At 39.7% G+C, this 14,931-nt stretch overlaps 1 protein-coding gene across 1 annotated transcript in view; it reads left to right on the top strand.

The window, feature by feature from the left end:
* The window catches only part of LOC122811782 (keratin, type II cytoskeletal cochleal-like), a 200,030-nt gene that overhangs the window by 65,750 nt on the left and 119,349 nt on the right, over positions 1 to 14,931 (top strand). The window contains exon 5 of the mRNA XM_044083843.1: positions 11,642 to 11,806. Within this exon, the coding sequence (XP_043939778.1) occupies positions 11,642 to 11,806 (165 nt within the window). The remainder of the gene's footprint in view (positions 1 to 11,641; positions 11,807 to 14,931) is intronic.

The raw sequence follows: 14,931 nt of genomic DNA, 5'->3' as shown, positions 1-14,931 counted from the left end.
TAATGTTGGAGGAAACTGGAGCACCTGGAGGAAACCCACACGAATATAGGGAGGACATGCAGACTCCACACAGAAGGTACCCCAGCCGAGAATTGAACCAGAGAACCTCTTGCTGTGAGGCGACATTGCTACTGTTGCACGACTGAGCCATCCAGTTCAATTGTTGAGAATGTTCCTTTATGTATTTCCACACATTTCACTGATATCCACGTTCAGTCTGAAGATTTGAAATGAATCCTTAAAAAAATATTTTGGCAACTCCTCTCTGACCCAGACAACATTGTTTCCCCCCCCCCTTCTTATTGGACTGACCAGAGGCAATTACCACAGATATCCTCACACAAGGGAACTACTCATGCAACCCAAGATAGTGGTAAAAATGTTACCAAACAAGACCAATAACCAAGAAAAAGATCATGTTAGAATCAGGCAGTCAATAGCCAAATGTTGTCAAGCATTATTTTATTAAGCACTTTCGTCTTATTATTAGGACTTCATCAGAATAATATAATAATCTTACTCTAGCCCTTGCAGTTCTATATAAAGAAATAACATAGGGAAGACCCACCTACATATCCTAATTCATGAATTATTCAATAAATACTTAAAGAGGCCTACCTATGTTACACATGGAATGCACAAAATATATAAAATATATAAAAAATATAAAAACATAACATTTAACATATTGTGTAAAGCTTTACATTTTAAAGCAGATAGAACAATCCCTTACATAACTTAGTAATATTTAAAACCTCTTACTAATAAACAGTCATTAAATTACAATTTCAAAGCATTAAGTTTCAACAGTGGATGAACAGATGAATAGTCATTTAGGTCTGGTGGTTTGTTAGCATTTAACCTAAGTCGCCATAAAAGTTCTTTATGTTCTAATTGTATTTGCCATTAACCTCACATAGGGTTGGGAACAATCTTTTTTAGTATACCAAACAAACTTCCAAACTGTACACAGCAGATAATGTTTGCATAATGCATTATTATCATTCATATTTTTTATTTCATGCAAGTGCTTGTAAATCCTTTTATGCAGATATCTTTCTCGTTTTACTGACATAAAATGCCGGACAGGTTGAGCACTTTGCCAACTAGACTACCCACTTACATTGACAGTTTCCTCCATGAAAATAAATCCTTCATCTTATTCTATTTTCTAAAACAATTGTGTCTGTCTCCAAAATATAAGGACATTGTTTACAAAAAATACATTTTACAATCCCTTTCATTTGTCTGCCAGAACACTACAATATTCTGGTCCACTTCTAAAATATTTTTCACAGTATGTGCTGACTTTTATGTAAGTAATGGATGTTCATCGTGCATACAGCTGCAGTCATAACAGATGGGTTTTCCTGCCGTCAGGCGGGTCCTCGGTCGGACGAATTCCAAAGTCTAGGTCCGCGTCGGTTGTCGTCGCTTCTTCCCTGACGTCAGTGCAGCAGGGTTATAAAAGAACCAGCCAACGCCATTTTCTCCAGTCTTTCTTGCCGCGCGGTGCCCGAAGCAGAAGCAGTTCACAAGTGCCGGTCGGCCAGCTCCTGAGATTTACGAACATTTTTCAGCCGAAGTCTTCTTGAAAGCTAAGTACCCCGTCGGGGAAACTTTTCTTGCCTCAGACCGATGTCAGACAAAGTTAATAATTGCAATTCATGTGGGAAGCAAATACCGCATAAGGATTTCCATTCCTTCTGCATTCCTTGCTTAGGCCCAGACCACGATGTCTCGGCCTGTTGTTTTTGTGCCCGATTCAACAAACGCACTATTAAGCGTCGGGCGGAGTTCGTCCAACACTATTTTGGTAAAAAAATTTAATTACATTATGTCGTCGGATACTCTGACTCCAGTTTTGAGTAAAAGATGCAAAGATAAGGACCGACATACGAGGTCCGCGACTTCTACTGACACCACGCTAAAGCCAGCTACAGGTGCTCCTGTTCTCAGCGAGGCACCTACACAGCCCCTGAGTACCGATGATGCTTCTTTAGTGGTGTCTTCTGTGCCCGAGGTCGCAGGCTCCTCGGCCCCCACTCCAACTACAGATACCGACGCCACTCTTGGCGGGGAAACTCAGAGTTTAGACAGGCCTGCCACCTCTCAAGGTGTCTTCAGGCCTTCCTCTTTTTCCATTAAGGCTTTCACAAAATCTAAAGCAGCCATGAAAACTAAAAGGCAAGCTCCACAGAGCCCCTCTCAAGGCCCCATACCTAAAAAACAGATGCTCAAAATGGCTGAGGATTTGATTACTCTTATCAAGGGTTCTCAACCCCCCTCGGACAAAAGGCCCAGATTGGAGGAAGAATACCCTTCCTTAGACTAAGCCTCTATTACCTCAGAACATTCTGAGAACCAGGAATATTCATACTCCCCTTTTGAAGATTCTGATGCTGAGGAGTCCATTCCCTCTGTCTTCCCCCCTGAGGACTATTCTTTTGGGGAAACCTTACATACCTTGAGGGAACACTTTCACTGGGAAGGCCAAGATTACTCAGATTCCAAGGAAAGGCTCAGGGATTTTCTCTTGCTTCCTCAGCACAGGCCTCTGGCTATCCCTCCTGTCTTGGACATATTAGATGATGTGTACACAGAGGCCAGCCTTAACCCAGATTCTTTACCTCCAGCTCCTGTAAACCTGACAGGTATTACCGGGTTCCTGATTCACACCAATTCCTATACAAAAGCCATGCTGCTGACCCAGAAACTATTTCACAGGGTCCCAATGGAATTAAGGCCTCTACTGCCAAAAACCCATTACCTTCAGAGATGGATTCCAGAGCTTTAGAAAGGTGGGGGAAAAAGGTATACACCTCGGCCACTTTAACCATGAGGGCATTAAACTGTCAGTTCCATATGTTAAAGTATCAACAGTTTTTGTTATCTAAGTTGAAAAGCAAAATGACACAACCTGAACAACCAGACTTGAAGGAGTTGCAAGATTTGTTGCATAGTGCAGAGCAAGTGGGTAAACATACCTTGCAATCTGGTTTTGATGCTTTAGAGGCCTCGTGTAGAGCTGCTGTTACAGGGTCTGTCATACGTAGACATGCTTGGCTCAAAGAGCAAATCTTACCAGATCATGTTAAAGCTAAATTACTAGATGCACCTCTTCAAAAAGATGTATTGTTTGGTGTTAAAGCCGAGGAGGTATTAAAGTAAATGGAGGAAAAGGCAAGATCAATGCAAACAGTGAAAGATTTCTTACAGGTACAATTTCCACGTTTCATCAGAAACTGGCCTTCAAGAAATTGGTCCTTTCCAGCCACGGACAGACCTCAAAGAGGTAGATACAGGTGCTCGAGGGGTAGAGGGCAATCTCAAGGATCATTTAGAGCCAGACAATGGCAAGCACCTACACCGAGAGGTGGAGAGGATAGATCACAGCCATTTAGAAAGCAGACACAGTGACTTTCCCCTTTGCATGCCAAGCAAAGCTGTAATGGCAGCACCTTTAGGCAGAAAACTGGCATTATTTTCAAAAAAATTGGCATATTGTCACAAAAGACAAATGGATCCTGGACATTATAGAAAGAGGCTACCTATTCCACTTTCACACCCTTCCAAAAATGAGAGGCATGCCAAACCTGCCACAAAATCAAAGGGCAGAGGCACAAAAACAAATTTCAGCTCTCATGGACATGAAAGCTATTCAAGAGGTACCTGCAAAAGAACAGGGTCAAGGTTTTTATTCCAGACTATTCCTGGTACCAAGGAAGGACAAAGATTGGAGACCTGTTTTGGACCTATCCATCCTAAACACATATTTACCCGTACCAAAATTCAAGATGCTCACATTACAGCAGCTTCTTCCCATGCTGGGCAAGGAGTCTTGGCTGGTAACATTGGACCTCAAGGAGTCATACGTGCATGTCCCTATCAGACAAGATTGCAGAAGATACCTCAGATTTCTTGCAGGTTCAACCCATTATCAATTCTCGCATTGCCCTTTGGCTTATCTACTGCGCCCAGAGTGTTTATGAAATGCCAGGCATCAGTAATTGCCTTCTGCAGACTTCAAGGGATACAAATATACCCATATCTGGACGACTGCCTGATCCAAGCGGACAGCAAGCACATACTTCTGAAACACCTGGCGTTTGTAATAAAGTTGTTGAACTTTCTGGGATACACAGTCAACAAAAAGAAATCAAAACTAATACCCTCTCAAGCAATAATTTTCCTGGGTGCCAGCTTGAATACAAACACCCAGATGGCCTACCTCATGCCAGAGAAGCAAGGGCAACTATCTCAATACTTCAGAAAAATGGCAACCTTCACCAGGCTGACTGCAAGGAAAGTCCTGCAGGCTCTGGGATTCTTGGCATCTTGCATCCTGCTGATCCCATGTGCAAAGCTGCATATGAGGAAACTTCAATGGTACCTAAAAAACTTATGGTCTCAACACAGCCACAGTTTGGAAACAATTATACCACTCATTCCATGTCTTCAAAAGGAATTTATGTGGTGGGCACAAGCATGCCAAAGAAACATAGGTCTCCCCTTCTGCATGCCTCAAGCAAATCAAATAATCACAACAGACACCTCGGACTATGCCTGGGGCGCGCACATGACAGATCAGTGCATTCAGGGCAAATGGTCCCAAAAAGAAAAGCACCTACACATCAATCAAAAGGAAATGCTAGCAGTACAAAATGTTATTATGGCCTTCAAAGACTTACTGCATCCAGGCCAGCTATTGATAAGGACAGACAACACCACAGTGATGTGGTACATAAACAGGGAGGAACTCATTCATACCCCCTGTGCAGACTAGCCATGTCCCTTTGGAACACGGCTCTGGAATTGCAAATCCAACTTCAAGCACAATTCCTGCAAGGGAAGGAAAACACGCTGGCAGACAACCTAAGCAGAAATATGACAGATCCACACGAATGGAAGTTGCATCCTCAAGTTTTCGCAAAGATAATTCAGTCATGGGGACGGCCAGACATAGATCTCTTTGCTACCCACAGAAATTACCAACTGAAAAAATTTTGCTCAAGGACCTATCATCCATAGGCCTGGAAAGTGGACGCACTTTCTTTCAATTGGACAACATTGACAGTTTATGCCTTTCCACCTCTTCCTCTGCTGCCCAAAGTTCTATTAAAAGCCAGAGCAGAGAGGCCAAAGATGATTCTCATTGCTCCAGACTGGCCAAGACAGCACTGGTATCCACTCCTGAGGAGCCTGATGCATTCCCCACTATGGATCCTGCCTCTAATGCCTCTTCTGTTGACCCAGCACAACTTCAAAACCCTTCACAGTCAGCTGAAAACCCTCAATCTAGCCGCATGGAGGATTCCTTGATTTCTCAACAGACCCTTCTCTCCAAGGAGGTGCAGGATGTCATCTTGGAGGCCAGAAGACCTTCTACTAGAAAAGCCTAATCCACCAAATGGAAACGGTTTTGTGCCTGGAATCAGAAAAAGGGCCAGAATCCTTGGGTACTAAATTTACCTCAAATATTACAGTACCTAGCTGAGATGTTAAACAGTGGACTTTCCTTCTCCTCCATCAAGATCCATGCTTCAGCCATTTCTGCACAATTCAACACTGACCCTCCTTTATTCTCTCATCCTCTCTTAAGACAGTTCCTCAGAGGGGCTAAGAATATAAAACCCCCAAGGAAGCCACCAGTACCTGCTTGGGACCTCAACTTCATTTTAGAAAAACTGACCCTGCCTCCATTTCAGCCAGCTGCTTCAACAGAACTGCAATATTTGTCATGGAAAACAGCCTTCCTTCTGGCTATCACCTCAGCATGCAGGGTTTCGGAACTACAAGCCCTCATGGCTGTGCAACCTTTCATCATTTTCCATCAGGACAGAGTTTCCTTACGAACCAACCCTTCCTTTATGCCAAAGGTAATATCCAGTGTAGCCTTGAATCAGACTATCCACTTACCTACCTTTTATCCTAACCCACAAAACAAAGGGGAAAGACTACTACATTCCTTGGACATTCACAGACAACTTTGTTATTATTTGGATAGGACAAAGCCATTCAGAAAATCAGAGCAACTCTTTGTGTCCTATGCTACAGGTGCTCAAGGAAAGGCTATTTCCAAACAGACAATCTCAAAATGGATAGCCCACTGCATACGCTTTTGTTACTCATTTCATGGAAAAACTGTACCTACAAGCATCAGATCTCACTCCACAAGGGCCACAGCTACCTCTGCAGCTTTCCTCAGGGGGGTTCCTACCAAGGATATTTTGGAAGCAGCCACTTGGAGTTCTGTGCACACTTTCTCCAAGCACTATCACCTTCCACTATACTCTAAATCTAGAGCGGGCTTTGCCACAGCAGTCTTGCAGGGCATCCTTGCTCCTCCTAGTTCCACTTAGTGCCTGCCACCTCTTTTTAGCTTTAGGATTCTACCCATCTGTTATGACTGCAGCTGTATGCACGATGAACATAGTACAGTTTTGTACCTACCATAAATGTAGATGTTCGAGTGCTAATACAGCTGCAGTCCAGGTTTCCCTCCCTCCATCCCCTCTTGGGACAGGCCTTATGACAAACACCTCCTCATACAACCTGATTGGGGTATTCTTTTATGGTGTATTTGCTTGCAAACTACTGTTTTTTGATTATATTACATTGCATTATTACATAAGTTTATGTTTTGCCTTCCTTCTGGGGGCACCTGACATCTGGGGCAAGAAAAACTGAAGAAAATGGCGTCGGATGGTTCTTTTATACCCCTGCCGCACTGACGTCAGGGAAGAAGCGACGACAACCGACGCCGGACCTAGACTTTGGAATTCGGCCGACTGAGGACCCGCCTGATGGCAGGAAAACCCATCTGTTATGACTGCAGCTGTATTAGCACTCTAACATCTACATTTATGGTAGGTACAAAACTGTACTTTCCCTACCTAATAAATTGAAACTCTCAGGGTAAACCTTAAATATATTCCAATTGTTGTTCACTATATGTTTACTTCAATTTGTTTTTACAGTATTCCAGAACTATAGCTCATTCATATTTCTTGTTTGAAATAATTAATTCATTCTCATGCATACTATAATTTTTATCCAAACCCACCCCTAAGAGAGGTTTAACTTTTCACCCCCATTCTCTTAACACTTCTTCCTTTAAATTGTAAACCAATTCCTCTGGCGAAATTCTAGAAATAAACATTTTAGAAACATTATCCATTTCTTTAAGTAAATTATCTTTATTAGAAGTCATCTAGGCCACCCTAATACATTGCCCTTTTAGTAGCCTCTTCTTCTGGGCCAAAAGTTGGCAGTTCAAAAAGTGGAGATTGGTACTGAAGGTGGACTTCCTGTAAATTGTGTATTTAAAACCATTGTCTTGCACTGTAACAAAGTGTTAAAATAATTTGTAGTAGTCCCGATTTACATGTGAAGGGAATTTATGAAATTGAGTGGTATTATTCAAATATTTCATAAATTTATAAATTAAACCAAAAGGGTCATCCCATAAAACCAAAATATCATCCAGGAATCATAGGTATAAATTAATGTAGCTAAAAAAACTCACTTTTAAAAACTTAAAATCTCTCCCAGTCCAGTAGGACCAAATTGACATAAACTGGGGCACAGGTGACATCCATAGCTACTACCTTGATTTGTTTAAAAAGCTCACCTTCAAAGTATATAAAATTGTTATTTAGAACCACAGATGTTATTTCTACAGTAAAATTTAGTTTATTGGTTGACAAAACTTTATAGTCCATCAAGCTGTTATGAAACATTTCTAATCCTTCATTATTTGGAATAACTGAAAATAGGTTGATAACATCAGTTGTGAGAGGTATCAGATTTTCCTTCCATAATTCATTTTTAATTGACCTAAAAAATCCTATGAATATTTTAGAAGGTGTGGGGTAGTATTGTAAAATGATTTAAGATGTTTGTCTACAAAAATAGCTAAAGAGGAGGTTTTTGAACCTTGGACAGCAACAAGTGGTCCAAAATGGGGGGGGGGTCAATAAGATCTTTATAAACCTTTGGAATGCCAAAAATGGTAGGAACAGTTGGCCTGTTATCTACCTATTCTACCATCACTAATATAATTTTCTAATAGGAGATCTATTCTATGATTAGCAATATTCATTTCTTTATTAGAAACAGGCACATAGTTATCTGTGTTATATAAAATATTTTGCATTGATTAGGGTAATTAATAGTATCAAACAGCACCATTCCACCCTTTTTGTCCGGCTTCATAATATGTGTGGATCTATCCTTATGCGTTGACTTACCCTGGTAAAAATCCGACGTTCAGGTTTTTGCAGTTTCATGATTTTCATCTTGGGATTTTGAAAGTCGATCATTTGGGTGTCGGGATTTGAAAGTAGATCTGTATATTTATATACAATATGTTAAATGTTACGTTTTTTATATTTTTATATTTTGTATATTTCATGTGTAATATAGGTAGGTCTCTTTAAGTATCTATTGAATAATTTATGAGTTAGCATATATAGGTGGATCTTTGCTACATTATTTCTTTATATAGAACTGTGAAAGCTAGAGTAAGATTATTATATTATTCGATTAAGTCCTAATAATAGGATGAAAGCACTTCTAAAATATTATTGCATGACAACATTTGGCTGGTGACCACCTGATTCTAAAGTTATCTTTTCATTGGTTATCTACTCACACAAGACAAGAGGAGTTTGATACACTCCAGGCTCAAACAACTTCAACTGACTGCCTGAATGATTCAATTCTAATACATTTTAGACACCTTTTTCAAGAGGCAATGAAGCAGGTATTAACAGATGGAAGAAATCCTGCTACTGAGAAATCTTATGTTAACCAGTGAAGAAGATTTTCTAGTTGGTGCCTCAACATATAACCAAGGTCTAATCTGAGATTATTACCTCTGTTTCTCAAACATTTGTGTGAATTACTATGTGTGTATTCCTTTGGCAAGGGCTATTTACCAGCCATTTCAGCATGTCTGCCTGTGGATCCTCCTGACTATTTCAGACTTTGCTCAAGCTGTTCTACAAAGAGGTTTTTCTGTTGATATGTAAGGTCACTTGTTATTCAGATGACATTTAATTGGGATTTTTAAGATTTGCTGGGAAAGCTATTTCTCTCTAGTTTTGAACAAGCTCTTCTGGCTGGTCTTGGTTTCTTTTTTTTTTTTTTTGGTTAACTACTTGGTTTAGTGCTCTGTCATCCTCAAGAGGTTTTGCAGTTTTGCAACCATTCATGATCTTTTGCTTTTCCATGCTTATATGGTTACCCGTAGAAAAATTCCTACATATATGTCCTTACTACTTTTATAATATAATCTGAGTCTAGCCATCTGTCTTGCTCATTTCTTTCAGAATTCAAAAGACAGGGAGAATAGATTTTATATCCTCTGGACATGCTTTTGTAACTTCTAAACTGTCTTGTTTAGAAGTTACAAGACATGTTGTATATTTGTTTACTAGGGTAGTACACTGACCAGAAATAGTTAAATAACTAAGCACTGTATAGTGAGAGAAAGAGAGATAGGGGAAGAGAGAGACAGAGAGAAAGAGAAAATGGAAACATTCACTTAGTCCATTTACTTCATACATTTCTAATTAAAAATTGCTAAGCAACATGCCAATGTTTAAATAGCGGTGATTTTGGTATAGACTGAATGGACATTTGACATTTGTTACAGATACCTTTGAGTTAATAGACTCTTAAACTGTATCACTGTACAATAGTTAGCTCTTGTGGAATAATCTGGTAATACTGAGATTAACATTTAATCTGTCAACAAAATGGGTATAACGGTAACATAAACAGGGATGCTTGATAATGCAAGTGATATGAATGTTGAAGTGAATATGGTTTCCATGATGAAACCATATGTTCTTCATGCTATTATTTATTTCAGTGATAGCAGGAACATGGCAGATGACATGGTAGTATATTTTGTGAATAATACAATAGCTGCCAGGCAGGAGCGGCCTTAGGTCAACTGGTGCCCTAGGCAAAAGGGCTCCATGGCACCCCCCCACCACACCACCTGGTGCCCCCATCCTGGTCTACCTACATTAAATAAATACTGGAAAAGCACCCCTGCTAGAGCGGTGCCCTAGGCGGCCGCCTAGTTGGCCTATGCCTATGCTGCTAGGCTTCTGAAGATACATAAGAAGGTGGAACTTTGAAACTAATAATGGAAAGGAAATGCTGGTTAGTGAACCACTGTCATTTGTTGCTGAATATCAATTAAAAGATTTAGTGTGCTGCTTGCTCAGTTATAGTAGGGATTATAGACATTTAATAATGAGGCAGCAAGTATGCAAGATGTTATTACAAACCTTTTGCTTAAAGAAAGTCATATGCAGACTATGTACACTGTGATCTTGCATCTTTATTTTGTCTGTTTATTTATTTATTTATTTTGTTCGTTATATTTGTTTACTGTGATGGTGCACTGATCAATATTGCCCAATTTCAGGCTCATCTTGGGTGAAATACAAAAATTTCACAAAGAAAAAATACAGAAATCTAAGTAATAACAGAATAGTTCAGACTAATTACATAGAAAAAATATGTATATACATTCCAGTGTGAACAAGCACATTTCAATGTATAATGAAGCAGAGTCTAATGTATAACATAGGCTTTAGTTTCTAAAGTGGGTCAATCTTCAGTGAATGTTAAGGGAGAAGAAGAAACTCTAATACAGCCTTGTTTTCCTTGATGGCATATTAGAAAGGGATGGACTGCAGAAGCATTCTAGAGGCAACTACATGGTCCTCTGTACATAGTTTTATAATGCGTTGTGTACTGGATTCCTTTTTCTGGGTCCAGGACTGGCTTTGCAATGACCATTCTTCAAAGGCTCCAGGTTTCTTATCCTCTCCCCTCCCGGGTTGGATAGGCTTTGTTAATTAACCCATATAGTCAAAAGGCTCCTGCAGCAGTGAGAGAGATTAGCATAGTACGTTTGTGTAAATAGCATTTGTCATACTGTAGCTGTTTAAATTCCTCACTACTGTAGTAGCCCTAAACACCCAGGAGTTTAATAAGAGAAGGGTCCACACAAGATTATTCATACATGGTAACATATAATGGTCTCTAATATATTTTGTAAGTATTATTGGACTGATTAATAAGTATATAGCTGTTGCTCATCAGTAATAATTTGGTAAAATGCAGTAATACTCATTTATACTTGATGTTTGATTTTGGAATCACCACAGATGATACTCAAGTTTCATAATATAAGCTTACATTCCATTGCAATCACAAAAATGTGATATAATGTGGATAGCGCAAAGCTGTTTGCCACGTACTGGCACTGTCCCATAATAATACTCTTTTTTTTTTTTCCTTGATGTCTAAACTTACAATCAACATAGCAGACACTGCAGTTTTTACCATATTAGCTGAGGTCATATGGCTATAGTAATAAAACTGTGATAGAATTTGCAACCTACTAACACTATTGCTATCACTGATTATTATTCATATTTAGTAAGTTATTTTGTCTAGTATAGGACACCAGTGATGAACTGATGAATAGATAATGATGTAATTCAAAGAAAACTTACTATTATTTGCATGATAAGTCATACATATGGTAATGTGTGTAACTTTTACATTTGCTGTTTTGACAGAGGTTAACATTCTTGTTTCTAACCTACAGGAACTTCAAGAAATGCAGACACAAGTGCAAGATATCTCTGCTATTATTCAAATGGATAACAACCGCCAGCTGGACTTAGATAATGTAATAGCAGAAGCAAAAACTTGCTTTGCAAATATGGCACAGCAAAGCCGTGCTGAAGCAGAATCCTATTATCAAGCAAAGGTAAGCAAATCACACAGGCAGAATAAATAGATGAAATTTACAGAGTGTGATTCCAAGTCAACAATTTAAAGCCCTTGAAAATTTATTTTCAGTATTATTTGTCTACGTGTGTGATTTTGTGGACACTATGCACAAAGAAAGATGAATGAAAGCAGTACAAAATACTTTTTACAGGTGACTGCACTAACTAGTACAGAAGTACAATGTGACAGTAGAAAAGGCAATGCATTCTGCTTTGAAATAAATACCAGAACTGCATGTCAGAAATCAGGCATACACAGTGCTTGCTCAGTTCCAGCTATATGGTAAACAATGCACCTGATTATACACACAATATCTATAGATGTTGCATTCTGTGTTGTGTGATATACAGACACCTATGCAAGGGAAAGTTGTTAAAATATCCATGCTTCCAGTGTTCATGTTCTAGACACCATCTGAATTGACAGCGTATAGCTGGAAGTGAAACATGCTGTCTGGCCTGCCTCAAAGACCAACCTGGTGGTGGTATTGTGACCCTATAATCTCTCTTTAAACAGCATGTTTATGTGCTGATCAAATCATAATCTATGTTATTTTATTATTCTTATTTTGTACTCGCACATTTCTTCTGTCATTGAGTAAAAACATTAAGTTAAAATAGTTTTATTATTGGGTTGAAGTTTTATTTGTGTTTAGTAGTTTTTAAGCTTATTGTTCAACTTAGTTTTTAACATTTGCATAAGAGTGATGTATGTCATTTTAAAGCTGTGTGATTGAAGGGGTAACATATCTTAGTGTTGTGACATCAGCATATTGGATAACATCTGCTGGATGGGAGACTGTACACATGTTAGTTATGAATATATTAAATAAAAAGGTCCTAATTTTGAACCATGCAGCACAACTAGTATTATTTTTCTGGAATTAATGCCTCATCAGCTCTGTCTACACATTGTTTGGTGTCTGAAGTATTTTTAAGCCAATTGATTGTATTGTTTCTAAGGTCTGGTTCTTTAAGACTAAGTAATAGCATGGGATGTGATGTTGTATCAGATTCATTGAACAAGTCTAAAAATGGGGATGCAACCATTTACCTTGATTTTTTGTGTCATGGATATGTTTATTTGCTTCAGTGAATATTAATTGAATATTGTAGTCTCTCTGTCTCAGCAGTTTGTTTGTCAGGGCTATTTCAGCACTAGAACTGTTAACCAACCAGTTTCAGTGGGGCTTGCTTTACTTCCGTGAAGTTCTGTGGATGTTCTTCGTGTTTCACTGTTGCAGTCATTACAATTGGGTTATCCTGCTTGCAGGCTACCCTCAGTTGGCCTGAATTCCAAAGTCTAGGTCTGGCGTCGGTTGCTGTCACCTCTTCCCTGACGTCAGTGCGTCAGGGGTATAAAAGATGCAGCCAACGCTATTTTCTTCAGTCTTTCTTGCCCACACGGTGCCCGAAGCAAAAGCAGTTCGCAAGTGCCGGTCGGCCGACTCCTGAGTTTTTCACATTCAAATTTCAGATCTGAAGTCGTCATTAAAGCTAAGTACCCTGTTGGGGAAACTTTTTTCTTGCTCCAGACTGATGTCAGAAAAAGTTAATAATTGTATTTCTTGTGGGAAGCAAATACCTCATAAGGATTTTCATTCTTACTGTATTCCTTGCCTAGGCCCTGACCATAATGTTGCTAGTTGTCGGTTTTGTAATAGATTTAACCAACACACTATTAAGCGTCGGTACGATTTTGCATTCCTTTGGCAGAAGATTTAATTATATAATGCCGTCGGAACAGCCGACTACCGGAGTTTATAAAAAGCGCAAAGACAAAGAAAAGGACAGGCATCCGAGATCCAAAACCGACGACGAGACTTCTGCTAAGCCTGTCGCCGGTTCTCAGTGAGGCGCTTTTGCAGACCCTGATGCCCGCTACCTCAGAGCCACAGGCCGCTTCCGACTCCCACGTGGAGCCGACTAGGCCACTGGAAACTCAAGGTATTGGACACTCGGAAACTATTCCCTCAGATGGGTCCGGAGTCGCTGAGCAGGCATCGGCTTTTGAGGGTGTTTTCAGGCCTACACAGTTATATGTGAAACCTACTTCAGCTTCAAAGGCAAAGACTAAAGCAGCTCTAAAGACAAAGAAACAAGTACAGCATTCTCATGAACAGGCTTCCATGCCTAAGAAACAGATGCTTAAAATGGCCGAAGACCTAATTACTTTGATCAGGGATTCCCATCCCCCTCCTCATAAGAGGCCTAGGCAAGAGTTAGATTATGAATCTTCAGACCAGGTTTCCATTTCCTCTGATTCCTCCTCTGAACAGGAATATTCTATTCCTCCCTGTGAGGATTCTGATGCTGAAGAATCTATCCCTTCAGCCTCTCCTCCTGAAGATTATTCATTTGGGGAGACATTGCATACTATGAGGGAGCATTTCCACTGGGAGAGCCAAGATTACTCAGAATCCAAGAAAAGGCTCAGAGACTTCATTTTATTGCCTCAGCACAGGCCCCTGGCTATCCCACCTGTTTTAGACATTGTAGGTGATGTATTTTCAGAGTCCAGTCTATCTCCAGACTCTTTACCACCAGCTCCTGTTAAGCCAGACAGATACTATAGGGTTCTTGATTCATATACATTTTTTTATAAGAACCCTGCTGCTGACCCAGAAACCATCTCTCAGGATCCCAAAGGGTTCAAGACTTCTACTACAAAAAAACCCTGTCCCCTCTGATAGGGATTCTAGGGCCCTAGACAGATGGGGAAAAGATTTATACTTCTGCTACCTTGGCTGTAAGCGCATTAAATTGCCAATTTCATATGCTTAAATATCAGCAATATCTTATGTCATTGCTTAAACAGAAAATGTTAACAAATTCAGAATGTCCAGACAACAAAGAAATGCAGGATTTATTACATGCAGCTGAACAAGTTGGAAAGCATACTTTGCAGTGTGGTTTTGATTCTCTAGAGGCCTCCTGCAGGGCTGCTGTTACAGGTTCTGTCATTAGGAGGCATGCTTGGTTAAAAGAACAGAATCTTCCTGATCATGTTAAAGCAAAACTATTACATGCTCCATTACAGCATGATGCTTTGTTTGGTGTTAAAGCAGAAGAGGTGTTGAAGAAAGTGGAGGACAAAGCTAAA

The sequence above is a fragment of the Protopterus annectens genome, chromosome 9.part0, assembly GCF_019279795.1.
Source record: "Protopterus annectens isolate FY-2018-M chromosome 9.part0, PAN1.0, whole genome shotgun sequence".
Classification (NCBI taxonomy): domain Eukaryota; kingdom Metazoa; phylum Chordata; order Ceratodontiformes; family Protopteridae; genus Protopterus; species Protopterus annectens.
Note: the sequence above shows the minus strand (reverse complement) of the source record. Positions and strands in the feature narration are given on the sequence as shown.